The sequence below is a fragment of the Triturus cristatus genome, chromosome 8, assembly GCF_964204655.1.
Source record: "Triturus cristatus chromosome 8, aTriCri1.1, whole genome shotgun sequence".
Classification (NCBI taxonomy): domain Eukaryota; kingdom Metazoa; phylum Chordata; class Amphibia; order Caudata; family Salamandridae; genus Triturus; species Triturus cristatus.
Window position 1 is genome coordinate 829,246,717 of NC_140591.1, and position 27,374 is coordinate 829,274,090.

Consider the following 27,374-nt stretch of genomic DNA (forward strand, 5'->3'; position numbering starts at 1 on the left):
CCGGCATTCACACATATCTATCTATCTATCTATCTATCTATCTATCTATCTATCTATCTATCTAGCTCTGTCTCCCTCTCTCCCTCTATCACTCTCCCTCTATCACTCTCCCTCTCCCTCTCTCTCTTCCTCTATCTCTCTCTCTCTCCCTCTGCCTCACTCACTGCGTTTGTCTACCTCCCTCTCTGTCTCCCTCCCTGTCTCCCTCCCTCCCCCTGTCTCCCTCCTTCTCTCTCTCTCTCTCTCTCTCTCTCCCTCCCTCTCTCTCTCCCTCCCTCTCTCTCTCCCTCTCTCTCCTTCCCTCTCTCTCTCTCTCTGTCTCCCTCCCTCTCTCTCTCTCCTTCCCTCTCTCTCTCTCTCTCTGTCTCCCTCCCTCTCTCTCTCTCCTTCCCTCTCTCTCTCCCTGTCTCACTCCCTCTCTCTATCTCTCTCCCCCTCTCTCAATTAGTTCCTCATTCCTATCTGTGGCTCTCCCCTGTGCTCTGCAGCTCACTCATTCTCTGCAGCTCACTCATTCTCTGCAGCTCACTCCTCCTTCCTTCCACAGCCCCAGAGCAGGCCGTTGGAGGGAGCTGTGGGCTCGGTGTGTGCCAGGCTGTAGGATTGGTTCGCCCCATTGTGGCGACATTTTTACAGGCTTTGCACTCTATTTGCTTTATTTAATATTTTCGAAGATGTTTAATTTATTGGGCAGACGATTTTCTTTCTTTTATCTTTCATCCTCTTTTTTGACAATGACAATTGTCACCAGAAAGCTGTGGAAACGAAGTGACATGGAGGACATATTTAAACATAAAACTTAGGAGGCATCGTTTTTTTATTAATTTGGAAGCTCCCCTTCCCGTATTACCAGACACTAAAGATTCCCCGACCCGAGTAAACTGCATTAGTCACTTGACTCGAGAACTGGTTACATTTTGTATGTTAATACACCATGTCGAATGAATATGGATTTTAATAGTGCACGCTTGTGCTGCAAGTGTGGTTGTCTGATTTAATGATGCTTGCTATCAACTTCAGAGGAGTGAAAGGCTGAGGTGACTTGTATTCAGATTGAGGATGGCCACTACTGGAACTCTCCTGGTCCGAAGCTTTCACGTGATGTTCAGATACTGAGTGCACTGACATTTTCTATAAATATTTGGTATTCTAACTGAAGGGATTTGTGTTCTTATTATACATGACACAGACTGGATGTGTGTTCTAAGAGCTGGAAAGTTCTCTTGCCACTGTGTGCCCTTTCAGTTGTACGCCCTCCACCCACCCCCCCCCCCCGCCCGCCCCCTGTCCGTCACCTCACCCCGAGCTGAGTCAGCTTTCCTGGAACGCACACAGCCGCCGCACCCAAGTACTTCACGAGTCTTTTAAAGACCATTCACTTGTTAATGAGGCTTTGTTGTATTTCATCTCTTCTTAGCGCCCCTGCATCTCCACTCATTCAGAGGGGAGATGCAGGGGCGCTAAGAAGAGGTGAAATACAACAAAGCCTTATTAACAAGTGAATGGCTTTTAAAAGAATCACCCGGCCCGGCCCCCATAGCTCCACGCTGCTGCAACCGTCTGTGCATGCACAGGTACGATGTCTGCAAGGTCCGCGGGCCGCCAAGGAAGGCTTGCCGGGCCGCTGACGGCCCGCGGGCCGTACTATGAGTATCCCTGCTCTAGAGTGACTGACTAGAATCAACGCAAGTTCGGGACCGGGCCATGAATGACTTGTTTCACTTAACTGTCAGATGTTCAGACCTTGGGCGGTCCCAGGGTAGGTGAGGTCGTGTGAGAGTGAGACTGACTGACTGAGACTGACTGCCGGTCAGTGAGTGCCGGGGGACTGGCCAACAAGACAGTGTTTGTTTTGAAATCACCAAACCCGGAATGGTCATACCGGGCATCGCGAGATGGGCGGGCATTTCCCTGGAAGGCCAAAGGGGTGGAAAGCAGGTTCTGTTAGTGGGGCCGGTTATGTAGCAGTGCATAAGTTTTAAAAGCACTGCAAAGTTGCTTCAATATTGAGCAGTTTGTGGAAAACAATAAAAGTGTCAAGTTAACTCTGTTTATTATTTATAACTGTACCTGCTGAGGAGAGAGGGAATTTTTGTTTAGTGTCCGTTTTCACTTATCAAAGGTAGTGCAGATGGTTAATATACCTGCTGCAAAGAGTGTGGCACGCGGCGCAGCCTAGGAGTCAGAGTCGGTCTCATGCCTGCTGCGTGGCATGGGTGATGGACATAACTAGAGTGAGTGACTGACTTCACCACAAGTTCGAGAGTAGACACCCAGTCCCAACATGGCCGTGAGTGACTTGCTTCACTTAATTATTACTTTCTGATTGAGTCGGACAATTGAACCTTGAACCGGCCACCGAGAAGGTAGTGTCAGAGTGAGTGTGAGTCATCACATCGACTCGACTAGAATCCCCTTGTGATGCTGCCAGTCGTTGAGACTCCTGTGAGCTGCGGGCCATGGGCAAATCTCAACAGAAAAAACAAGTAAAGTAAGATAAGATTATCTGTTTTTGGAGTTGCCACAAGATTTTCAAATGCCCTACTGCAAAACTTCAGAAATGATTGTGAAAAAGCACACATTTTAGGTTCAACCCTTTTAGTGGTCTAGCCATCGTTTAGGTAATGTAAATAAACTAATTGCCATTGCTTTATGTCTAACAGCCACAGCATGAGTGCACCGGTCAGTGCTGGTGGATTAGCCAACAAGACATTGTCTGTTTTGAACACCACCAAGGCCGGAATGGCCATACCGGGCATCAGGCGACGGGCAGGCGTTTCCCCAGGAGGCTGGAAGGGTGGAGGCCAGGTTTTGTTAGTGGGGGCAGGTTTTCTAACATTGTAGCAGTTTTAAAAGTACTGCAGAGTATCTTGTATATTCAACAGTTTTTGGGCAACAATAAAACTGTCAAGTTAACTCTGGTGATTTATTAATGTACCTGCTGGAGAGAGATGGGAGTTTTGTCTAGTGGCAGTTTTCACGTATCTAAGGTAGCGCAGAAAGTTAATGTGCCTGTAGCAAAGAACATGTACCCTGTATATTAAAGAATAATATTTTATGTGGATATCTCAGTGGGTTACTACTTTTGTCAGGGATTCTGTTGTGACTGTGCAGTTCATAAGTTACATTCGTAAGCTAGTACAGTGAGCTATGAACTGACATCGAAGAGCTGCATGGTACAGGTTAGAAAGTTAGGTTTTTCCCAGCCTTTCTGTCCCGATGTTGCTAGAGAAAAGTTTGTTTGGGTAGAAATACATGTGTATTATTAAAGTCAACCCTAAAGCACTGTATTATGTCTGAACCCTGAGTTTGTGCTTCTCCAGACCAAGCACTCTTCAAAAAGTGCCTACCAGTATGGATGACGTGAATCCTACAACTTGTAGTTTTCTTTGCCTTATGTAACATTTTCTATACACTTATTTACACACATATGATTCGTTGTTTTTGTATGTGTGATGGATTTTGAAAATGTGGAAAGTTTTACTTTAGGAGCATTGATTAACTGAGTCATTTTTAAATGGGGACTGTAACATCTGCATTTGTAAAGTAAGAATTCATGCCTTTGGTCATTCTGGATGTTAGATAAGATGTTAGTTGCTGGTAAGTTATGCTAATACAGAACAAGCATTTTATTGATCAACTCAAGTACTGTACCAGTGATGTGCATGTTTTCTGTAGAAGAAATTAATGATAGTAAACATGTAAAGGTTTAATGGCTCCACAGGTTTAGAAGTATGTCTACTATGGAAAGGAAGATTGCTGGGAGAACTTGACCCGAATTAAATAGCACTGTTAACTACGCTCCAAGACAGATTTAACCCCTTGGCAGCGGTGCGAATTCTGCAGCGGCGCTGGGGGGGTGCGGGGTGAGCGCGGCGCCGCCATGCTCGCGACGGAACCACTCCGTCATGAGTCACGGGCGAGCTGTGCTCATGACGGAGTGGTTCCATCACGACTCCGTCCACTCGTTAATTCGCCCGCACAGGCGGGGAATCAGCGACGCGTGGGCGGAGCGGCCGCAGCATGACGGAACCACTCCGTCATGAGCACACGCCGCCCGTGGCTCATGACGGAGTGGTTCCGTCATGAGCACGCAAGGGGTTAATTTCATGGCACTCCTAGGTTCTAGAACAAATGATAAAGAACGTGTTTTGAACATTATAGGCCCATCAACCTTCCCATTTTATGAATTATTTAATATTGATAATGGCTGATTTCAACTTGGCTAGTGTATTTTCCATTGTTGTACACTATTTGATAGGTCCTTAATCAATGCTACATTATCTTAATTGTATATCGGAAGATACTACCTGAAACAATGTATGTAGCTGCATTTTCAATAGGATTTGAAGTACATCGGTTTATAGGGTACTTCTTATTCTATCTGTAGAGATTTTCCAGTCTCTGTGTGTGATGTAAGTAACCAAAACTTAGATGCATCACCTCCTGTGGTAGCACCAAGCCAAAGGTCATGCAATCTCACTTCTTTTGATTTAGTGTGGTCCAAAGGTCACGTGATGTCTTCAGGTCAAATGCCTTGTGATGTCACTTCCAGTGACATCAGGCGGGGCCGCATGGCATGCAATGTCACTTCCGCTACCCCTGAAACGTCCATAAACAGACCAGCTGAACTGGGGTTACAATATCCATACTCCACAGATCTGTGTTGTTTCACTCACAGACTATCTGCTGTAAGCAGATGGGATCTTGTGTGAAATACAATAGAGAACTGAGGAATTTCAGGCAATTTAAGACTGGAATTACCAATTTCCATGGTAATTCTGCATGTTGTGTGGAACTTAAGGTACCTCTTGTAATTCCACCCCCTCCAGAATTTCTTGGGGCTCCCAGCATCAGTACACTGGCGTAACGAACGTTGAGGGGGGGGCCCCCTGCAAGATACACTGAGGGGCCCCCGCTCCGGATTTACTCCAGAGCTCTCAGGCCTGAGTACTGTGCTGAGCGGGCCCCCTGCAGCTCAAGGGCCCCCGAGCACCACGGGGGCCTGTGTTACGCCCTGTATCAGTAACTCCATGAGACAGTTAAATGGGCAGATAACATGGACCTCAATAGGCCACATTTTAGCACTCTGACTGACTTTGGGGATCTAAAGAACTGTGAAATCGTGAAATGTTATGACTGAAAACTGTAATTTATTTATGAGCTGTTTGTATGGAATTGATATCTGGCAAAAGAAAAATACACCAATTTTCAACTCCTTCGTGAATCGACCCTGCAATTTGCATTTCTGCTATGTTTTAGGTATCAGATGTATTCTTGTTATATGGAATGGCTCATTGTATGTGTTTGGTTCCACAAAGCACACAATCCATATGGATTGATGTTACAGATGATGAAGGAACAAGCCTGGCACTGCATCAAAGCAACAGCAAGCCGCCACATGGGGGCACTACCACGAGCTAACACCAAACTGCGATTTGGTAAAGACCTCAAGCGCAGCCCTGTTGCTACTGGGCATAGAAAGCCCCACAAAGTGTGATTTCTGGCTGTCCTCACATTCCATAAGTATTAGACCTGCGTGAAATTTCAATTACGCCAGCTTGGTTTTGTGTAATTTAGGGAATTTCACATTACCCCTGTTACATGATTTTTTCGAAATTTCACCTTATCCAAACGTCAGGTAAAAGCGCAGCCTAGAAAGCTAAATTATAGTGCAGTAGCGCAGAACAAGAAGGCCACAATGTGAGCGACTACTGGTACTTGCGTTCTGGGTGCCATGTTTTTTTTTTTTGCGCAAAATGATTTTGGACATGGGGACGCATTTCGAGCTAAAATATAGCATTAGATACCACACTTGCATTTTGCGTAAAATACGCGTAATTATGCGGAACTCTCCCATCACTTCGTAGAACTACATGAAAGCAATGGCATGAATTTCGCACACCCCCAATTAATATACCAGATCAATGCCCGCGTGCTTCCGCGCCTCAAATCTCCCGCTCACCTTCCTCGGGCGGACAGCTGAGGTGCTTGTGATGTTTTCCTTTCAGAGCTGAGCAGGCCGGTGTAGTGAAGTAGATGCTCTCTGCTTTCATTTGTCCTTTTGATTTTGCTGGCTGAACAGTGACTTTATATTGGCACGAAAACGTTAAGCCTTGAAGAATTATGTAGTTTTCCTAGACGGAGAAACATTATATTTTTACTTTAGGTGCATTTTTACAAGGCAGAAGGTTGGCACGCATTTAAATGCTTCACTTGACATGCACAGTAACTGCAGATATAATACTTCCAAACACAGGAGAAAGGAGATGCTGTCAATGTTAATTACAGCCGTGAAATATTACTCATGAGGGGTAGATATTTCTTACACTTGATGTATTCACCTCAGTGAGACAGCATCAAAGAAACCAGTTCCTACCACTTGGAGCTATGCCCTTGACAGGAGTGCAGCGCGAGGAGGGATGTGATTAACCCACATAAAATACAGAAGGGAGTTGATTTACACATCTCCAAATGATGAACTTGGACAACCCCTAAAAAGACCTTTTGATGTGAGCATGTTCTAGAGTGGTGTAGCGCCAACTCTCCCTCTAAACTTCATCCCTCATCTCAAGTGCACCCCAAGGCAAAAATATCCAACCCTGAGCACCAGCATATTTATAGACAAAGAAACTTTTGGAACACGGACCAAAGACTGAGAGCTTGATTTAGAGTTCGGCGGACATGTTACTCCCTTGCGGATATCCCGTCCACCACATGATAAGTGCCATAGGATATAATGGACTTGTAATACGTACGACGGATGGGATATTCGTCTCGTTTGTGATGGAGTAGCCCATCTGCAGGGCCGTACTGGCCGTAGTGGGCACCGGGCATTCCCCCGGTGGGCTGCCAGGGTTGGGGGCCGATTTTGGGCCCCTGGGGGCCGATTTTGTTACAGGGCTGTTTTTGCAGCAAAGCTGCAATATCGGCAACTGTAACGAAATCAGCCGAATCCGGCCCTTGCAAACAGCTCGGCTGCACCCCCAACACCCCCGGAGGTGGGGGGGGGTAGGCGGACGAGTACTTTGCCTGAGGCAGTTTTGGTTCCCAGTCCGGCCCTGCCCATCTGCCAAACTCTAAATCAGGCCCCAATTTTCGTCGGGTTGCTCCCCTCAAGAGTGACAAGAACATGTCTTTAGTTATTAACAGTGGCTAAAATGTTTGCAAGCATTCCGCCCATCACTTATCTGTTTCGCCTCCAGCTGGATGGGCTACCACCGCCAGAACCTCCTTAGAGCATCCTTAGTTACAGGTACGCATGCAGCACTAGGACCCTTTCTCAGTAGGAAAGATCCTCTGCGGTGGCAAATAGCCAAGTGCCTTCAGAGCCCCAGAAGCAGTAGATAGATGACCCGAAGGAAAAAGAGAAGACATGGAATGGATATTCATGGGAGAATATGGCCTTGGACCTTTCTTGTAGTTAAGTCAATGGAGGAACTAAATCAGGTGGAATTCTAACTGGAATTTCTCCCTTTTTACTTACTTACTTACTTACAAAACTGCTTGGTAGGTGGTTCTATAGGGTGTTAGCGCTCCTGGGCAATATTCAGGTAAGTATTTTCTAGTACTGAGTGAGGATTGCGGTTCATAAGGGTAGGGAGAGCCACCCTCCTTCCCAACGTGTGCATATCCACTGGTAAAACAGAACAACAGTCCCCTGCACACACTAACAGTATATCAATTATATCAATGTGTGGGGAGCCTCATGTGGTAGATAATATTGTGGGAAGATATGGTGTCTGTTGCTTTAGCTTAGCTCTTAAAACTGCTATATCAACCCTCTGCAACCCAGGCGTATGGAAAACAAGGAAACACCCTAGCTACTTAGTGCATACATAATCTAAATAACAAATTAGTCATGAGTGATCTGGTGAAAACCAGTCAACAACTGGCCAATGACCCAGGATATAAAGTACTGCTGTACAAACTAGCTCCAGGAGGGACAGTTCTATTTGAGATTTTCAGGATATTCTAATTAAATACATGTAAATACAAATAATACAAATTTAACTCTTTCACAAAGAGATTATTTTGAAAAAAGGGCATGGACTCAGCCTTCCTTCACCTATTTTAAATGACTATGGCCAAAACGTTGTCCAATGTTTTCATCTATTTTACTGCCCATTTAGAAAAATTAGGTGACACAATCACAGGTTGTCTGTTCGGTAAAATATCACCTCTCAGCCATTAGCAACTCCAGACAAGAAGAAAACTTTGTGGCTACATGGGGTCAAAGACAAAGAGGCAAAGCCCAGAGAGCTAGGGAGGCGGGCAAATTCTAACTGCAAGAATGTCTCGGAAAACAAAGAAAGAAACTAAAGGACATCAGAAGAGCCCAACACCTGAACAATGAGCAAACTTATAAGTCACACTGTGGAAAAGGGAGAGGCACAGCAATCAGGCAGTGGTATGACCATTACCAGGATCAGTTAATGCATTCTTACTAGTATCCACTAAGTCTTGCGTGGCTTGTATCTGAGCAAACATGGATTTTGTCCCCTTGTAGAATTGAAAGTCTGGCGGGGTTACCATAATGAAGCCATATTCTGAAAGCGGAGTTCTTTTTTATTAGTTTGAAGTTCATGCCTCCTTATCTTTGTTTTATCACTGAGGTGTGGAAAATCCAAACTGTTGAAGAACAAATAGCTCTTTTGGTGGGTATATGCATCATAGTTTCTCATTGAGGTATCCAGGTAAGAGCAAAGCCACAAAAATAAAATACCCTCCACTTGAACAAAACACCTACTCGCATACAAAGCATGCAAGGCCAACAAACCTGTCCATTCTTGCGAGAGTTGCCTTCACCCTTTCATCCTCCTTCCATTTATTTATCCATCCTTTCCCTTCTATGTAGTCATCCATTCATCTGTAAATCTCTTCACCATAGCACTCATCGTTTTGTCCTTTCATATATACAGCCATTCTTTCACGCATTCACCAATCATCAAATCCATCTATCTAGCCTGCCACCCATCCATCCTTCCATTCTTTCCCCATCTGTTTATTCTCAATCCTTCCATTTATTCACCCTTTAACGTGTCGATCCTTTCACTCTTCCATCCATGAATTTGCCATTGCATCTGTCCATTCTTTCATCTTTCCTTCCATTCATTCTATCAGCTTTCATTTCACTCTTCATCAATTCCTTTTACCCTTTCATCTATTGTTCACCCTTCTTTTAACCTTCCACCATAACTTTAAAATGTTCTTCCTTATTTTATGTTTTTCCCTCCATCCTACCTTTCTCCTCATGTTCCTTCTCATCCTAAGTTCTTTGTTCTTTCTTTTCTCTCTCATGATCACTTTTTACCCGTGTCTCTCTCAATGTGATTACCCCCATTTTCATAATTTCTCTTTCTGTACCTCCCTGCTCGGTGTCAGCCCATCTTCCACACCTCTTCTTCCTGGCTTAGCCTTACAGCATTATTTATGGTTCAAATCTCTTTATTAGTTTCATAGCAAAGAAAACATAGCATCACCACGAGCTCATATCACTCCACTTTCATAGTACAATATAAAAGCTCAAAACTATTTCCCAAACTCCCCCCTACCCCACTTGGAACCATGGAGCTAAGGAATAATGTAAATTATGTGATCTCATATATCTCGTCATGCCCTCCTAATTTGTGCTTTCTGGAGGGGGATTGGAAGTATTATCTGTCTGGTAGAGGAGGCGGAGATATTTCGGGCAGGGGAGGCCCAGTTGCAGCCCCTGCTTAAGCTGGTTAAGTGGGGGTTCCCTATGCCACTGTATCCAGGTCCACAATTGTGGTGCTGACCCAGGAACTCTCTTGACAAAGCCTCTAGTAAGACGACAGTGACCTTGGTTTTGTAGAAAATGCAATAATAGCATATCCACATCTTCCTGTGAGAGAAGCCATAGTTGTGTTTCCACAGTTTTCACCTCACACTCCAGGCGAGTAATGGCTTCCACGGCGCACTCTTTAGCTAATGCTGCCACAAATGATGCCGATTGGTCTTGACCTGGGATTTAAGCTATTCCGCTTCAGTTCAACAAACCTGTTTTCTCTGTTTTTGAGTCTAGAGGTTTCCAAATAATCCACGGCAGACATCTTACTTTCAATACTGTCCACTAAGAAGCTCACATCTTTTAAATGTTACATCGATACGGCTTCATCCTGGGTCATGTTGGCAATTTGGGGACCAGAATAATGATGGTGCTCGAATGCCAAATATGGAAAACTCTGGCTTCTCCTTCTATTGTATTTATTCTGTATTTTAATATTATTTTTCGGGAGAGTTACTTCGTATAATCATTAGACAATATAAAACGATATTATAGGTCAGAATTTCTTTTAATCTCCTTGGCACTTTCTTTTGATGTTTCCTCAAAGCATGGTTAGGCGAACGCTTTCAGCCACTTTACTGTTACACCTACGAAGGGTCCCCTCACATTCTGCACACTAGCGGTACTGGGGTTGCCTGCAAAATGCCAGCACCCTCCAGCCAGTGGTTATAGCAAGGGTCCTCCTGGACAACACCCCTTTGGTGTCTCCAGGGCCCCACTCAATACTGATCCTCAGGCTCGCCCTGTTATCACACTGGCGGGCCACCAGAGGCTAGCACCATGGCAACTGGCTCCAACTGGATACTCTGAAGTATTCAAGTGTGGCCACCAATACTCCCCCACACATGACACCATATTTGAATTTCCTTTGTAACCACAGGGTTGTCCAACTTTTGGTTTGGCAGTCAACTGAGGTGAGATTCACCGCGAATAAGTACGGACATTCCTTTTTCGTCAAGCCAGCTCTATCAGGCCATCTTCCACCTCACCTCGCTTCGGAAAGGGAGCTTCACCAGAGCTATGAGACGACACTTCGTCTCAGCTTCACAACTACCTACGCCCCAGGTAAGATGGATAAAAAAAAGACTACTTAATGCTCAAAAACATTTGCTTCCTCTGGTTTTCTGTCCAATGAATGTCTGCTATAGATTAATATATGACCCAAGATGTTTTTTTCAGAAAGATATTTGCAAGTACGTTGGCAAACAAAGACCATTCTCCTTAATGAATTCGTAATTGTCACATAATGTACATGGCTCATTCTGCTGTTCAGCGTTTGAAGCTCTGTTGGCTTCTCGCCGCATACCCCTGATATCAGCCCATTTACTCTGAGTAACAAGAAAAAAGAAAAATACAGTGTTCAATTCGTGGACAAGTTAGTAGCCCATCGAGTTAGGAAGAGAAAAAAATGTTACTGAGCACAAATTTGTACACTTATACATTTGTTTGTTTTGCCAAGAGCTGGAGTTTGAAAGGAACCACATATTTACACCGATTTTGGTTGGATGGGCAGCTTTTTGCGATCCTGTGGCTTCCAATGTGGATTCAATACTGTGATGTGTTTAGACAACAATTTACATAGTTTGCAAATACTGACACCGGCTGAAGTGAGGCCATGAAGCTTCCCTGGGTGTATGTTGTGAGGCACCGATGAGGATAAAATACACAAGCGGATAATGAGCCTCCGGCCCAGGCTTCTGGTTTACTTGGAGTCTTTGCTTCTGATTTTCAAAAAGCATCCCAGCAAGCAGCGCGGCATCAGTTTGGCTGCCATGTTTACTCGAGAAGAGCAAGGAATGGAGAGATGAAAATTATGCACAATAAGAGCACTGCCAGGAGGTTTTGCCAATGGCGTGAGATATTTATTTCAGGAAACCTGGATGCAACATTGATGTGTTTTTTTATACAAATTAGAGTCAGCTTAAAATAAAACGCTGGCACAAAAACTATGAACGATAACAAATAAAAAGCGGTGGGTGAAGTGCTTGAAGTAATCTCTGCCACTCGTAATTACTCTGGGCTTCATTCCAGTGGATCATTTTGTAGGCCTGGCACGACAGCGCAGATGCCTGCAATATCTACTGTTAGCAATCCTTTAAAATCTACAAAAAGTGGGCTGTGATTCCGCCCAGAGGAGTATTTCTAGCTCACCATATGCTGTTGGCTGTTGGCTGTTTAGTAATTCATTCATCCTCCTATGAAGTATTTGCATTGAAATGCATGCACGGCTATTTTACACCAGAAAACTATACTCAGTCATCAAGATGTAACTCCATACCTTATACATGTATTGTATACAAATATCATTTTTTGTTTTTCCCGCACTTCTGTAGGCTTTGTGTGTGTTTTGCAGGACTCCAGTATAAACCACGGATGTATGATGTTACAACGCATGCTTTTACAACGCATGCTGTTACAACGAAATTTTTACAACGCAAATGCAGTGACAACGCAAGTCTTTACAACGCAAGTCTTTACATCGACTTGCACTAGATGGCGTGCTAACATTAAAAAAGTGTAATTTACTATTCTAACTCCAGTCCACGTAACAGTAGGGAAGGTGTTTGGATAGTAAACTACACTATTTTTAATGTTAGCACGCCATCTAGTGCAAGTCGATGTAAAGACTTGCGTTGTAATGGCATGCGTGGTCAATGCATTTGCGTTGTAACAGTTTCGTTGTAATGGTAGTGCGTTGTAAAAGTTGCGTTGTAAAGGTTGTTCCCCAAACCTGACCCTGTCGAGGTGCCCTATCGGCTTTTGCTATTTTGCATATTGTGACATCTGAGCCCAAGAAGGCTCCAATCTCAAGAGACTTCTAGTGCTAATCTTGGGGAAAGCCAGAGACCACAGCAGTTCGTCAGCAGTCCCTTTCAGTAATCGTCCCCAAGCAGCTTTAGTGCAGGGAGTCCTCCCCCCTCCAGTCTGACCTCCCTAGCACAAGTCCGACCAGAAAGCGATTCTAATCATGTGACTCTTAAGCCTATGCAAATATGTTCCACACTTACATGAAGCCTTTTGGTCTACCCCAGAATCTATTTCTGTCTGGCCAAAATGCCTCACGTTAAAAGGATAATCTTCAGACAGTTCAATTTTTTTTTTAGCAATGAGAACTTCTGGAACTTGTAGTTTTACTTTTCCCATTTCTATTTCTAATATGTGTTCATCTAGTTAACGTCTGCACTCTTCAAGTGAGACTGACTTCCATCAAAGTAAATTATTGATAAAGGCAGTGGTGGCCGGCATGGATTGGGGGCGGGGCGTCGGGGGCAGGAGAGGCTGGGGGTGCAGAGAGTAGCTGTGAAACAAAAGTAAAAAACATACTTTCTTGCCGCATCTCTCCTCTGTAGACCCGCGTTCCGGCCTAAATAGGAAATACACCCGATCCCCATAGTCAATCCGAACACTGCAATGCAGTGTTGTGATTGGTCTCAGACAGGCAGTGGGAGCCTGAGCATGTCCTCCACCCGGGCTGTAATACAGCCTGGGTGGAGAAGATGCAAAGTGCGCATGAATGTTTGGCTGAACCGAGACAGCTGGCCAAACATTCATGTGCACTTGGAGTGCGCTCACCACTCCCCCTGCTTCTGTCATCAGAGCAGCCCGCGCAGCAAAGCTGCCACAACAGGACAAAATAAAATGATAATTTAGTCGAATTATCATTTTTTCCCCTTTATTTCACTGCTAAGAAGCAGTGGGGCAACGCTCCTCTGCCTTCACGGAAGAGCCGCCACTGGGTAAGGGTCTGCTGATGTCTGTTGGCACTGAGTAGTCAAAAGAATGAATTAGGATAGTGGAATAGCATTTTTCTGACTAGTTCCAACCTATGTCTCTATAACACTGTTTGCCCTTTCGTCAAAAGTCCCACAAGGTTCTGATGACCCCACATTAAATAAAATCAATAAAATACAATGGTGTAGCAGAAAATCCCACTGACGGAAGATGATAACTGAGGAAACAAACATCCAGCAATTTTATATCTTACATTTGACTACATTTTGGAGGCAGTGGTGTGCTTTTGATACTTGCGCTATGTACGAAGTGTGTAACTTCTACACAAAGTGAATTCAACAAACTAAAACATGCTCAATGCTTTACTGTCCAAAGAAATTTAAATTATCAAAGCCAGGATGATTCCTTTGGATACTGAACAACAAAGAAAATAGATTATGTCCATGTCCTGAATAGTACAAACACATGAAATGCACGCACATCATCTCACACTGCTACAAACATCAACACTCCTACCATCAGCATCACATTTACTGCGACATGACCAAACAAACCAGGACATCATCCGCAAAACCTACCTCTTCCTACACGGGTCATACTAACTCTAAACCTATCACTAATCAGTCCGGTAGGTCGACTTGTAAGCACTTCGGACAGTTACAGTGTATACAATGCCACACTTGCGACAAATGCGCCCCACACAACTGCAAGATACCATACATTTGTATGTAGCTTGTGCATCACAAATGAACCAGATCACCGCCTATATGATCAATCTTCTGGCACTGGCTGCATATGCAGTAGTAAGAATTCACAACTTACATGTGTCAGAGCTTTCTCGATTCCTTTGGTCTCATTGTGAGCACAGGATTCTGGGAACCACTGAACGTGGTACCTCCCTCCGCTGGTATCTAAGCAAATAAAGAAGAAGCAGGTAAATGGGGTGTGGATATCAGAATCTATTGATGATGCTTTCTGCAGCAAACTTATGAAGAGATTTTTAATGTATACAGAACCAACAATGGTAATATTAGCATCTCTGATACATGCTCCAAACTTCACCACTCACAAGCTCTTCTGAAACTCATGCATGAAAATAGTTAAAACTCCCAGTTTTCCAATGCTACTGATTTTTACAGCTAAATACAGACAGAACACTAGCTAGTCCCCAACCCTTATTTATTTATAAATGTGGATTAAAAAAGGAAGATTTGTATATTTTTGATTGATTCTCAAAGCCGTCAGTCATAAATAAAAGGCCAGTGTCTCAGATTGACTAGTTAGGTGGTGAAAAAAGATGGATAACGTATGCTAATGGAGCTTGGATGGCGGCGCACGTGTGTAGATACCAACGCTTGTTTTCATGCGACTATAGTTTTCTACAATATATGAAAACTTACAGCATTAAAACTCAGTAACTCATTGAGTAGCGAAATGTATCAAATATATGCGGAAATATACTAGCTTCAATTTTCTTTTTTCACAGATCCTAAAGTAGATATGGTTAAATCCAGATTGAAATTCCCCAAAAATATAAATTCCAGAAAACTAGAGGCCTTAAATATAATAAACAAAACCTTTTGCAATGCAATACTATGTCACTCAGGTTAATCCATACAACACTGCTTGGAAATTGGTGGTTACCCTTTGGATGGCCGGACATATGAATTTATAGCGTTAACTTTAGTGAGCCAATAGCATCAAGAAAACCGCAAAGCTAGGCGTGGCTATACCTCATCATTAAAAAGGAAAAAAAAAAAAGATCACAGTAGTCTGCATTGACATACTACTGGGTACCACTGCACACCTGGAACTGGGTTTTGGAGCAGCAACAAGACAATAAATCCACACTAAGGAGCAAATGGAGCATGTGCAACTAAATGTCCAACCCTTGGTCATTCCATAGACACTACAAGAATCTGTGAGAGTACAAAATAATTTTACCATACAATTTCTTTCTTTTGACCAAAGTAACACAGAAAACCTTTAGGGTCGATTCACAAGGAGGACGGTGCATATTTGTGAGGAGCATTTTGTCACTTGCAGATGCCCTTGGGCTCTTGGTCTCCAAGCAGATCCTGATTCACAATGGGACCCACCAGCGGTGTAGCGTGGGCTGCCAGCACCTGAGGCAAGGCAATAATTGAGCCCCCTAACCCGTGGACCCTTAGCACTTCCACGTGCAAAATGTTAAAAGACAAACAAATAGTAGTCCAATTTATTTATTTATTTTTAATATTGCACCCCTAGAAATTTTGCGCCCAGGTCAACTATACCCGTGGCCCCGGCCACGCTATGCCAATGGGACCCGTCTGCGCAAGGTACGAAGGACCACGCCTGCAGAACATGTGCTTCGAAGGATGTATTGAAGGATGATGTGCCTGCCAGTGCTTTACTGTTCACTGGTTACCATGATACACAGTGATGTCTGTTGGCGCACCACTCCTGCGGCATTGTGGGTCATGGAGCCCATTTTCCTGCACGATACTTAAAGGGCCAGTCCAGGGAAGTGGAAAGAATTGCATTACTACCCTTAAATTAAGATTGGAAATGTAATTCAGTACACCAGTGCTCAAGCCTTAGATTAGTGGTGGTGTAATCTCACATGAAATGCAGGCATAGGACAGCTTGTTTGCCCTGTGGGAGTCCTGCACCAGGTCATGGCTCGAATCAGGAAGTGGGAATGCCCATTTGTAAGGCTGAAACGATGCCAGCATATCAGTCATGCTTTCAAGTACAAATTGGGCAAAGGATTCAAATGGTCATACTTAGAAAAATGTGCACGTGTGAATCACATCTTGCACGTCCGCAAATGTATTTTGTAAATTTGCAAATGTGCTAAATGTACTTCTTTTACTTCTGCTTTGTGCAGGCAAGCATCAGAAATTAGGCTTTGTGAATCGATCCCAAAGTGTTCATCCTCTCTAAATCTAACAACTTTGGAACATTACCATAGAGAATAATACAATAAAAAGACTCATTTTGCCTCAATCGATAAGTGCTCCTTGAAAATACATGTTGTAAAGAGACACTGAGCCCCATATGAAAGAAATATTGTTGGATACTTGTTCCTGAATCCATCACCTGCTAGGATCCCTGGCACCCTGGTATTCAAATTTCTACGGCAAATTAAAAATGAATATTTTTGAGTGTACCCCCTGCCTTCTCTGCGCCCTTTGATGTGGGGAGTCTCAGATCCTCTGATTGCATGGCTGAAAGGCAGAGCTGCTCATAATTGCTCGTCGCGACCCATGTTGTATGGGAATTCTGTATTCCGCAACCGCAGCAAAAAGCGCGCATAAATATTTAAGCAATGGGGAATTAAGACAGGAAACTCGTTGCTTTGGTGGAGATGCAGTTTGTCATTCCCTCGGATTTATTATTCATCTATCAATGTACCCTAGATGTGAAATTACACATCTCTCATTAGTAATTAACTTAATACGCTCGAGCTGCGCATGCCAAGTGCAGGTTCGTGGTTTGCAGGAATAAAGAGACCTCCTTTGAAGGTTTGAAGGCTGATGTAGCAGCGGATTGCTTTGAGCAATTTGGAAGAAGAAAAGAGGGATTACATGTTAAAGGGAAAATAAATAGGCTCTGAAGCTCGCACAAATGGCATTTGGTTAAAAATTGAAAGCGTGATTAGACATTTGAGGGGGGGGGGGAAGGCTTAGATGGGAAATGTCTGCTTGATAACACATATGCTAATATATTCATTGTGTTCCTGAAACCACACACCATGAAAGAGCAATGAAGAGCCCGGAGAGTTGTTTATTTATTCATTAAAGGCATTTTATTTAGGGCCCACATGTCGCATTTGGCCAGTGAAAATGATCTAGTTCCGAAAAATGTTTCAAGAGTCTTTACCCCCTGGTGTGGGATTAGAAGCTTGGTTCTTGTCACTGAACTCGGTTAGTACTAATGTGGCCTAGTCCGTTTTTGTTTTGGGGTGTCCAATGAGATTCTCCCAGTAGCGGCTTGTTTTCTTTACAAGTGGTGAGGCGGGAGGAAGGGGGGTGTGTGGGGGTAGGGGAAATATAAATAATTCAAAAAGCACTTACCTGCTGCTGCACTGCCGGCTGCCGGCTCGGGATTCTTCTCCATGGGGTCCCTGCACACTGCGTAGGCTCCTAGACGCCAATCAAGACGCTGCTCTCATGAGTGCAGCGCCATGATTGGCCTGAGCGAGTTTGTTTAACGCTTGATCAGGGCCTAGGAGCCTGTGCCTCTACTCCACCCAGCTGTATAACACAGCTCGGGTGGAGAGAGATCAAAGTGCGCATGACGGTTTGGACGGCATTAAACAGCCGGACAAACCCTCATGCTCACTTTACAGTGTGCACTTCTGCTCCCCCTGAACTTCTCATGGCGCGCTCAGACTTGGCTGCCTGCAGCAGAAAGATAACAAAATGGTTTTATTATCATTTTGTTTTTCCCATTTCGGTCTACTGTCTGGCACTCAAGCGGGGGTGGGGAGGTGATGAGCCGCCGCTGGATAAACAAGCCCTTTTGAAATGGGGCATTTTAAACACTTCAGTGAAGGCTCTAGAGCTGGGTTGATTTCTCAGGAGGGGATAGAATTTGGTCCAGGCTCTTTGTTCCAGAGTTGTTCGTCCATGTTTCATTTGACTAAAGAATGTTTGGAATATTGATATGAAACTATACTTGGCTGCATGTTCTTTTTTTTCCTAAAAGCTGTAGATTCCCCAAGGGTAGACTTGCGATCTCTTCACCCATACCCAACTTTTCCAATACAGCCACATCTGCTTACCATCCCTTTGATTCTAATAAGATTCTTGGAGCAAGTTTCAGCTTTTCTCCTGAAGTTATTTGTTTAAAACTTGACCAACTTCACGAACATGACTACTTTTTAAAATGAAATAGTAGGTGAGAAGTCCTGAAAAAAAATTTGGGGGGCGATAAAACACTACTTTTTTCATTAAGTATTCTTCAATAAAACAGCTGTTTCCAAAAAGTCTCCTGCAAAAGCATTTTTCGGTTTAAAATTTGCTTGCAGGCAAAGTTGTGCAATGTTAACAACGGTTGCAGCTTCCAGACGTTACAAAGTTGGGAAACACAAAAAGCCTCTGTTAGAATGTTAAATTGCCCCACCCTTCGTGTTCACTCCCCTGATACACATGGCGGTGTCTGAATTGGCTCTCAGCTGGAAACCACTGAGCACCTTAGTACAGTCCACCTCAATCCGCAACTCTTCCCTATTTTGAGCTCTACCTTAAACTCAGAAGCAGCCATCGATTTGTATGTATCGATTCACATTCCATAACATTGATCAATAAAAGTGATCCATAATTTGGCATTGAATTATAATTCATGTATATTTTCATAATTATGCTCTCACAAATTGTACAGAAGTTCCGTAGTGGCTGGCAGGGGGTGGGGGTGGTGGTGGGGGAAACACAAAAAAAAAACTATTTACCTCCTTACACTGTTGTCTCCCCGGAAGCAGGAAGCACACAGGCTTACCTAAGCCCATCACAACACTATAATGCGGCGTTGTGATTGGCAGGGGTGTGGAATTTAACAAAATATCTACTTGTCCATGGTACAGGTTGCTTCATAAATCTACTTGTCCTGTAACAAAATCCACTTGTCCCTTTGGTGCCATGTAGTGCAGCGACAAATTATGGCAGCAATCTCATTATATAAGAGCTCGGATATAGCCTATCTGATTATGCCAGGACTCATACCATAGGGGTGTTTGAATACTTGCAATCCCCTTATGTTACCTCGTTTCCACAGATCTACATACTGGGGCTGAAGGTAGTGGTAAGCAATTGCTCCAGGGTTAGAATGCCCTTTTGAGTCTGTACAAACCTAGTTTTAAGGGTTTTCAACAACTCTTCCCTAATCTGTTCCCATACTGAGAAATGTTGGCAATTTACTCCTGACAATAGAGGATGTAAACAGTCTTCCAGAGTGGGGAAAAAGGTGGTTGGAGGGAAAGTGAACTTGCAAACACTCAGATTTTCGCATGAGCAAATCGACACATGCATATTTGCTCATGCTAAAATGCCGTTCACAAATATATTTTAGGATTACTATTTCTTGACCTACTTCTGTAAATCTTAGCGAACTTATGAAAGCCGTATAGCTGCACTTAATGCAAGGACACATACCATGGGTGCACTTTTGAGACTTTCTTTAATAATTGGGCCCCTAATTTGGTCTGGCGTTGACCTGGACCTTTTGAGTTTATTAAAATGATGTCTCTCTCTCTGTATTGTCTGGCTTCACTATGAGTGACAGCATTCTGCTCTTTCACAAGGAGCATAAAGTCAAAAATAGTTTAGTTCAGTGCCAGTAACTGTGACAGTGTGTGCTTTTTGAGACCAAAATCAACTTTTTCTTTTGCTAATGTTTGTTATAATGGCAAGGCCCTGACAGCTCCCGCACCAATAAGGTTTTACAAAAACCATGCAAAAACAAGTCACATTGACAAAACTAAAAAGCTGACCACCAATTTCAGGCCTACTGGCTTTGCCAATGCTTGTTTGTTTTTTGTTATATTATCACAAAACAAACAGGGTATGGGGCAACAATGACTGCACCTAGCCACTAGTTGGATTAAAATAACTCTTCTCTCGGGTACCAAGGATCTGAGGTGCAATACCCCCACGCCTCCTATGGAACACTCCACAGAATTCTTTTAACACACAAATTGATCCGGCACTCCACTCAGTGGTGACACATATTATAAGTAACAAAATTTCAGATCCAATCAGCAGGTCTTTGTACAGCTTTTCTTTATTCAAAATCTTCTTTAAAAGGAAACGAGGTAGCCAACACATTTCGTCCCTAAAGACTTCTTCAGGGCCAATAAGTTTCCAACAGGTCTGTTTTCTATTTTCAAAATAAGAATGACTTGTGATATGTCAATCGCGGGACACCGACAGGTCGCTCACGAACATGGCCAAGGATTGACCTGCTACTACGAGTTACGAAAGGTTAAATTGCCGCCCCTTTGTTATTTATGGATGAAGAAAGTGAGCTTTTATCGATAACGCTCCTGAGGCTTGGGACCAAAAACAACGTTAATTCAACTGAGCTTTCGCTATATAAGAGGTCCTTTCGAAAGTGATTGACATATTGCAAGTCATTCTTATTTTGAAAATAGAAAAGAGACATGTTGGAAACTTATTGGCCCTGAAAAAGTCTTTAGGGACGAAACGCGTTGGCTACCTCGTTTCCTTTTAAGGAAGATTTTTTAATAAAGAAAAGCTATACAAAGACCTGCTGACTGGATCTGAAATGTTGTTTATTTTTGTTTCCCATAATCTTATTGAAACTAGTTACACTGATTTTCCAGTATGAATATTTTTGGGAAATACTAGCATGCATCAACACGTTAGTAAATGATGCTGCAAAGAAATGCTATCTAAAAGTTTACAGTGGTTAAGCTAAATGTTTTTTTTCCTGCTTTCATTTTTTTTATGAACATTTTATTTTGAAAGCAAAGAATCATTAATCCTGCTTTTAAGCTTCTGCAAATATTTGCATCAAATCAGAGAGCCTTCTGGGAGCATTATACATAGCCTCATATTGCTAAACTTTGAAAACGTGTGTACACATCTTTATACTGGAATCACTGTCAATAGTGCAGACAGACCTTACAATATTTACTTAGAGCGCTCACCCTAATAATAAAGGCTTCTAATTAATGAACCATATATACAAGTTGAACAGCATTAACATATGGACAAAAATATTACCTTAACTGCAGACAGTGCCCTTCCCTGATCCATAATGTGGTACTGCAAACCAGCAGCCAAAGGTGTTAGTGCTGCAGGGGGTTAGGCCTACTTGTCCCAAACAAAAAATACACATGAAAACTTGTTGCCCTTGACCCCAAACAATATGTCCTGGGTGTCAGGCAATAAGAATTACACAATCCTGGATTGATCTGAGCGTCATGGTTCAGCACTCAGACGGAGACAGGAAGCCTGTGCATGTTTCCCACCAGGCTGTGCATTACAGCCTGGTGGGGAATATGCAAAGTGCTCATGAATGTTTAGCCTGCCGGCCAAATAGTCATGCGCACTTAAGTGCATGAACCACCCCTCCCCCATGTTCCACCATCCCCCCCTAAACCAGCCCCGAACCTATGAAACATAAAATGACGTTATCATTTTATTTTTCCTGCTCTGAGAGCAGTGGGCGATGCTCCTCCGCCTTATCGGAGGGGCCGCTCCTGCAGAATTTACATTATGATGACTAGTTTTCTGCTATCTCCCTTACCTATTTCTCGCCTATTCTTTTTCAAACTACTCTTTTCAAAATGAAAATAAAGAAGTAGCTTAAACATGATCTTTTAAAATAATGACAATGCTGTGGGAAGGTGTTTTGGTTTAGTGGTAGGAAATAGATTGAGGTCACCTCCAGCCTTTCCCACAGTTTCTTGCTGGGTTGATTAGCGTCCTTGCCAACCTCACTTAAAAAAGAGTCTAGCCTGTTAAAATTTAGAAAGGGCTTAAAAACTTGGCTGTTTAAGGCATCATTTTCATGCTCAGTCCGTCCTGATCTGTATGTGTTAAGGGCAGCGCCTAGACACCCCAGGGTATTTGTCACGCTCTATAAATTCCTCCTCATCATCATCATCATCTAAACGTGTCTACACTATGCCTCCAAAGTAATTGACTGCTTAATCCATTCTTTCCAAACCTGCACAGCCTCAGATCATTTATTAATTCCAGTTGTAGCAAAAGGATTAAACCACTGCCTGCACCTCACTATTAGACACCAATACAGTATATATCTCCTCTCTTGTTGAGGCAAAGACCAATAACGCTCACTGAGTACTACATTTCACTGGTCTGGCTGAGGTCACAATCTCACCAACAGGACTGGTTGGATTGGGGGATGAGCTCCATCCATCCTACTTAGACCTGCCCCTCACTCTTATGGCACTGTGATTCCTAGTGATTTTTACATGAGTAGGAGCTGGCTTGCCAGTGGTATGAGGAACCCAGCATTGTAGATTGGAGGACACAAACATCGCTTACAGTCAGTGCTGGAAAGTATGGGGGAACCTGCTGGGTCTCGGTTCCAGCAACTATTTCGGGGCTGCCTCTGGGATCTGACTGACAGAGAAACATGCTGAATTTGTCCTGGTGATATTTTCCGACTTTGGAACATAATTCAGCAGCACCCACATGTTTTCTGCATTCCTTTCAGAGCAGCAACATACAGGCAGAGAGGGGGCTTTATTATTTTAACATCCAATTGGGCCCAAAACAAAGGCCTGATGTAAAGGGCCATGAGCCCTCATTTTGTTCAATTAACATCTTGGCTGAGAGCCACCTGGAGCTTAACACTTAGATGTCAATGGAACTGAAGGAAATAAAGGCTCACAGCTTTTCACTTCACAAGCACTTTAGTACTGGAGGCAGGTTTTTAACACTTTTCAACTCTGTCTGTAAAAGATGTGCTTGCAATGTAAGAATACACGATTTATCTCGCTCTGTGAGTCATACAAATATTGATTAAATGGCACCTGTTAACTTTTTCATTTAATGCTTTCCTCTGGCTACTCAAACCAGTGTAAGGTGTCAGAGCACTTTCCATCACCCACAGAGGCGCAGTAAATCATACAAGTGTGTAAATGAATGTACTTGAAATGTTACATAAGACAATGGGGGTTATATGGTAGACAACATATGTTAAGAGTGAAAGCTTGGTTGTGGTTGTCTATACTAACAAGACTTAATTACTTCCTAAAGGAAACCTTCTTTGAAATCTTAGAATAATAGCAGATTGAGAAAGAAACAATAAGGATCTAAGTCCTTCACTTACAATTTGCATGCAGTTCACTGATGCAGAAAACCAGACCACTCTGCTATATTAGAAGCCTTGAAACTTACTAAGTCGAAGTAACAAAATGATCTTAGTATCAAAAGCACTAGTCCACTTACCGGTCTAAATAAAATACAGATCTGTGATCTGCATGTGACACATTGTGCTTTGCAGTAGGCACATTAACATTCTATGCTACTTTAGGAGTCACAACTGTGACTGAACAAAAGACAGAACTCTCTCAGAACTGGGTTAAGCACTAGTTATCTTACTGCTGTTATAAGCAAAAGAGTTATATTTCTGCTCTTATAATCCCGTCAAAATTGCTGGGCACACAACGATTTCTACAGTAGGTGTTGTAACCCTGCAAGATATTTTAACACACAGCCTCTTGCCAACCAATTTAGTAATCTAGAACAGACTTACTGTCAAATGTGTCCTTATTGACCATTTGTTTGCAGCAGATTAAAACTAAAATGTATAAGTTGACTGTCAGACTCTGTTTAATAAGCTACACCCCTTGTGACTCTAACCATTGTCTTCTGCCACACCATGACCCCCAATTTATGGGTTTCCTAAGTCATTTATTTCCAATTCCAGCACTGCTTATAGTGAATGATAATGTTGTTTGTTCTCACCAAGTTATTGTTCTTTAAAGTCTGAAGTTTATACCTGCATACCAACATGTACAGAAAAATTGTTGTTTGAAATGCTTCTATTTCTTGCTTTCGTTAGAATCCTTTGAAACTTTTCAGTTTAGCACAAACTGGGAGAGTTTAGGGCTAGATGTATGACCATTCCATTTTGCGAGTCGCAAATTGCGACGTTGTGCGACTTGCAAAATGGAATGTACAACAGTGTCTCAGACACGGTTTGTGATTTCTAATGAGACCACAAATGACCTGCCTCGTTAATATTCATTAGGCAGGTCGCAATTTGCGACCCATTGGGATTGGCCAGCACTCGCAGGGATGGTGGTCTGCTGCGGTCTGTGTTTAATTAAAGCAGTTTTTTAATGCAGGGTGTTTTCCTTACAGAAAAATGGAATGCATTTAAAAAAGCAAAATGAAACACTTGTTTTTTTTAAGCGCACACTACCAGCTCTCCAAAAATATTTTCGCATTCATTCACAAAGGGAAAGGGGTCCCCTGGGGACCCCTTCCCGTTTGCGAGTGGCTTACCACCTACTTGAAGTAGGCAGTAAATTGTGAGTTTTTTGCGACTGCAAATGCAGTCGCAAAATAATGGTACATACCATTCGGACTAGCTATAAGGAAGGGACGCCCTTGGCATGCCCCTTCCTAATAGCGACTCAAACACACTATTTTGTGAGTCACTGACTTGCAAAATAGCGTTTGTACATACCACCACCCTTTTTTACAGTCGTAAACGGGCCAATTTCCCGTTTGAGACCGCAAAAAATGGTCACACATCTGGCCCTTAGTTTCTGAACTAAAATGACAAAAATATGTTTCACAAAAAGAATGTTGTGGAGTTCATTTTGTAGACCAAAAAGGTCAACTTTCCTTGCTGATGAAAGTGATATTCACGTTTGCAGTTTTTATAGCATTCCCTACGACATCATATCGCTTGGGACCTCACTTAGCCCTTTGTCATCTGAAAGGAGACTGGAGTGGTGAAGACTCTGCTCTGCCAGTCCAATGGCCGGCCGGCCATCCGCCATATTGACTGGGAACTTTATTCCAAAGAGTGCACAGTGACAAGGATTGAGCCCTCTCAACAAAAATGCAGAAGGTCAACCAGTCTTCCATGTCAAGGACATCAGTCTAGTGCTTGGTAAGGGACAAAATGTTTCTATTTTAATGCATCACGCAAAAATCACAACTGCTTGGCGTGACAACAGAGAAGTCACATTTTTCATACTGCATAAACATAAAACGACAAACCCAAAGAAAATGGGCAAAATAACTTGCATTTTCCTTTCAACCAAACGCCACCAAAACATACTCACCGTTGTCAGATGAAACCAGAAAGCACAGTGTAATTCAATTAATCATTAGTAAGAGGAAGTGTGTAATTGATATACAGATTGTAGTTGTTGAGAAGCAGACATTTTGTAAAGTAATTGCTTCATGACTATAATTCTGGATACATTGCCTGAAGGTGTGATTCTGTAAGGAAAGACTGATGTAGCTCTCAAGCCTGACTGGCCAGAGCTAAAGCGAATTATAATAAACAGAGGAAACAATGCCTGGTTAATCATTACCTTTATTTTATGGATCCTCACTTTTCTGCAAGGCCTACTTATGAGGAGCGAGCCACCTCTCATCATGCTTCACCCTCCTCCTTCAGGCCACTCCCCACTTCCAGGCTTCTTCTTCCTTGTCTAGGAATTTCCTGTTTGGGGGCAGCTAGACTGTTGGCCTACACAGTATCCAGTTCCTTATAGACAAACGTACGATCCCCCCATTTAGAGTTTATTTACTTTTCTTCTATCCTGGGGTTGGTCTCTGTTGCTATGTGTGTTTTACAGGTGAGCTTGTCCTTACTCTCCCACTCAGCGTCTGGTTTGGGCTTCTCATCCTCCTGGTACTTCGTCTTGCGGTAAGGCCTCAAATGTGATATGTTTTGGGTTATTTGTTTGCCTCAGCTTTTGGCAATGACCATTGACCAATTCTTCAGAATTTCTAGAAGTAAGAATTGACTGTACATTTAGTCTCTCTTCTTGTTTTGGAATTTCCTCACCAACACCCTTACGGCCATGCAGATGTTGGAGTCTTTGATCCATATCTGTCCATCCGAGTGGTCTTTCATCTTTTCTTTTGTATATCTGGTTTGTAGTTCAACATGTGTGTGCTGTATGCATTCTTGATTTAGCTGGTGACTCCAGCTCGGTATCCTGGTTCAAAGTTTCAGGCCAATAAGGAGTGTGGCTGGACACAGCCGTGTGGTGCTGTGGGGTGTGTAGCAATAAGCTCAGAAAACTGTGTTAAGAGTTTGTAGTGGTGCGTAATCTTGTTCTGCCTTCTTTAGAGTTCTCCTGAACTGCTCCACCAGCCCATTTGCTTGTGGCCAGAGGGGCATGATCTGGTGTTTAAAGTCAAGGTGTGCAACACAATTGGCAAAGTCCGGTCCATTGAATGGGGGCCTATGAACAGTCTTGACCAATTCCGGAATGCCAGCTTTCACAAATATTTCATACAGCTTCAGGATCACAGATTTTGCATTGGGAGATGAGATTTGGGGAGCGTGGGCAAACTAGAGTATTCATCCATCTCAACCAGAATGTGTTTTCCTGATGCTAGAGGCCCAAGAGGTCAACCATGATGGAGAGCCAAACTACTTTCTGTAGGGCAGACATTTGGAGGGGTGGCGGTTTTGACTTCTCATTGGCTGCCGCTGCTCCCACCGCTGTTTGGTTGAGGTCTGCACTGCGTTTGGCTCAGCTCGGCAACCTCGCTTACCTAAGGCCCCAGGTCCGGACCCCTTGTAACTGCCCCAAGGTGCTTACTCTGGCGGATAGGCTGGTGATTGTGCCCTGGTTGTGGTGGCCGTGGCAGGAAGCGGAGGACTGAAGCTTTTTGCAGTGGCGAAAACCAGCATTCTGATCCCGGACTGGTGGAGGCAGCTGAGAGGTGTACTCGAGGTAACGAAGGGGCTGAGGGAGGGAACTGCCTTGCTTTCTGAGCACTCCCTCCCGAGATCTTCGTCTCCGATTTCTGGGTTCTCCCGGCAGAAATCGCTAGGTTATGTTGGAAGGTGACAGCTGACAGCTGAGTAACTCTCGGTGTTGAACAGTGGAACAGAGCGAGCAGCCGGAAAAAAGCTGGGAGGAAACCGGGAAAGCTGCGGGCAGCGGACTTTAAGCCCCGGTCTTGTTCCCGCTTCGCTCCGGCTACTACTACTGCCTGCACTACCTCCCAGGAGGGGAGAGCGTGGGAGTCACTCACCCGGCTCCCACTTGATCGAGGTGAGGTGAGGGGGTGTGACTTTTCTAAAACCTTGCTGAAGCTGTCCCACAGCCTACCTGCTCCTTGTGCCACGCTGTCCCTGTATCACC

The 27,374-nt window shown here is 43.5% G+C and overlaps 1 protein-coding gene across 2 annotated transcripts in view; it reads right to left on the minus strand.

Annotated features, from left to right (window-relative positions):
- Positions 1-27,374, minus strand: part of ANOS1 (anosmin 1) — a 420,145-nt gene that overhangs the window by 24,744 nt on the left and 368,027 nt on the right. For both annotated transcript variants that reach the window (XM_085622286.1, XM_085622285.1), the window contains exons 10-11: positions 14,366-14,454; positions 5,966-6,137 (exon numbers count right to left, since the gene is read on the minus strand). In XM_085622286.1, the coding sequence (XP_085478412.1) occupies positions 5,966-6,137; positions 14,366-14,454 (261 nt within the window). The remainder of the gene's footprint in view (positions 1-5,965; positions 6,138-14,365; positions 14,455-27,374) is intronic.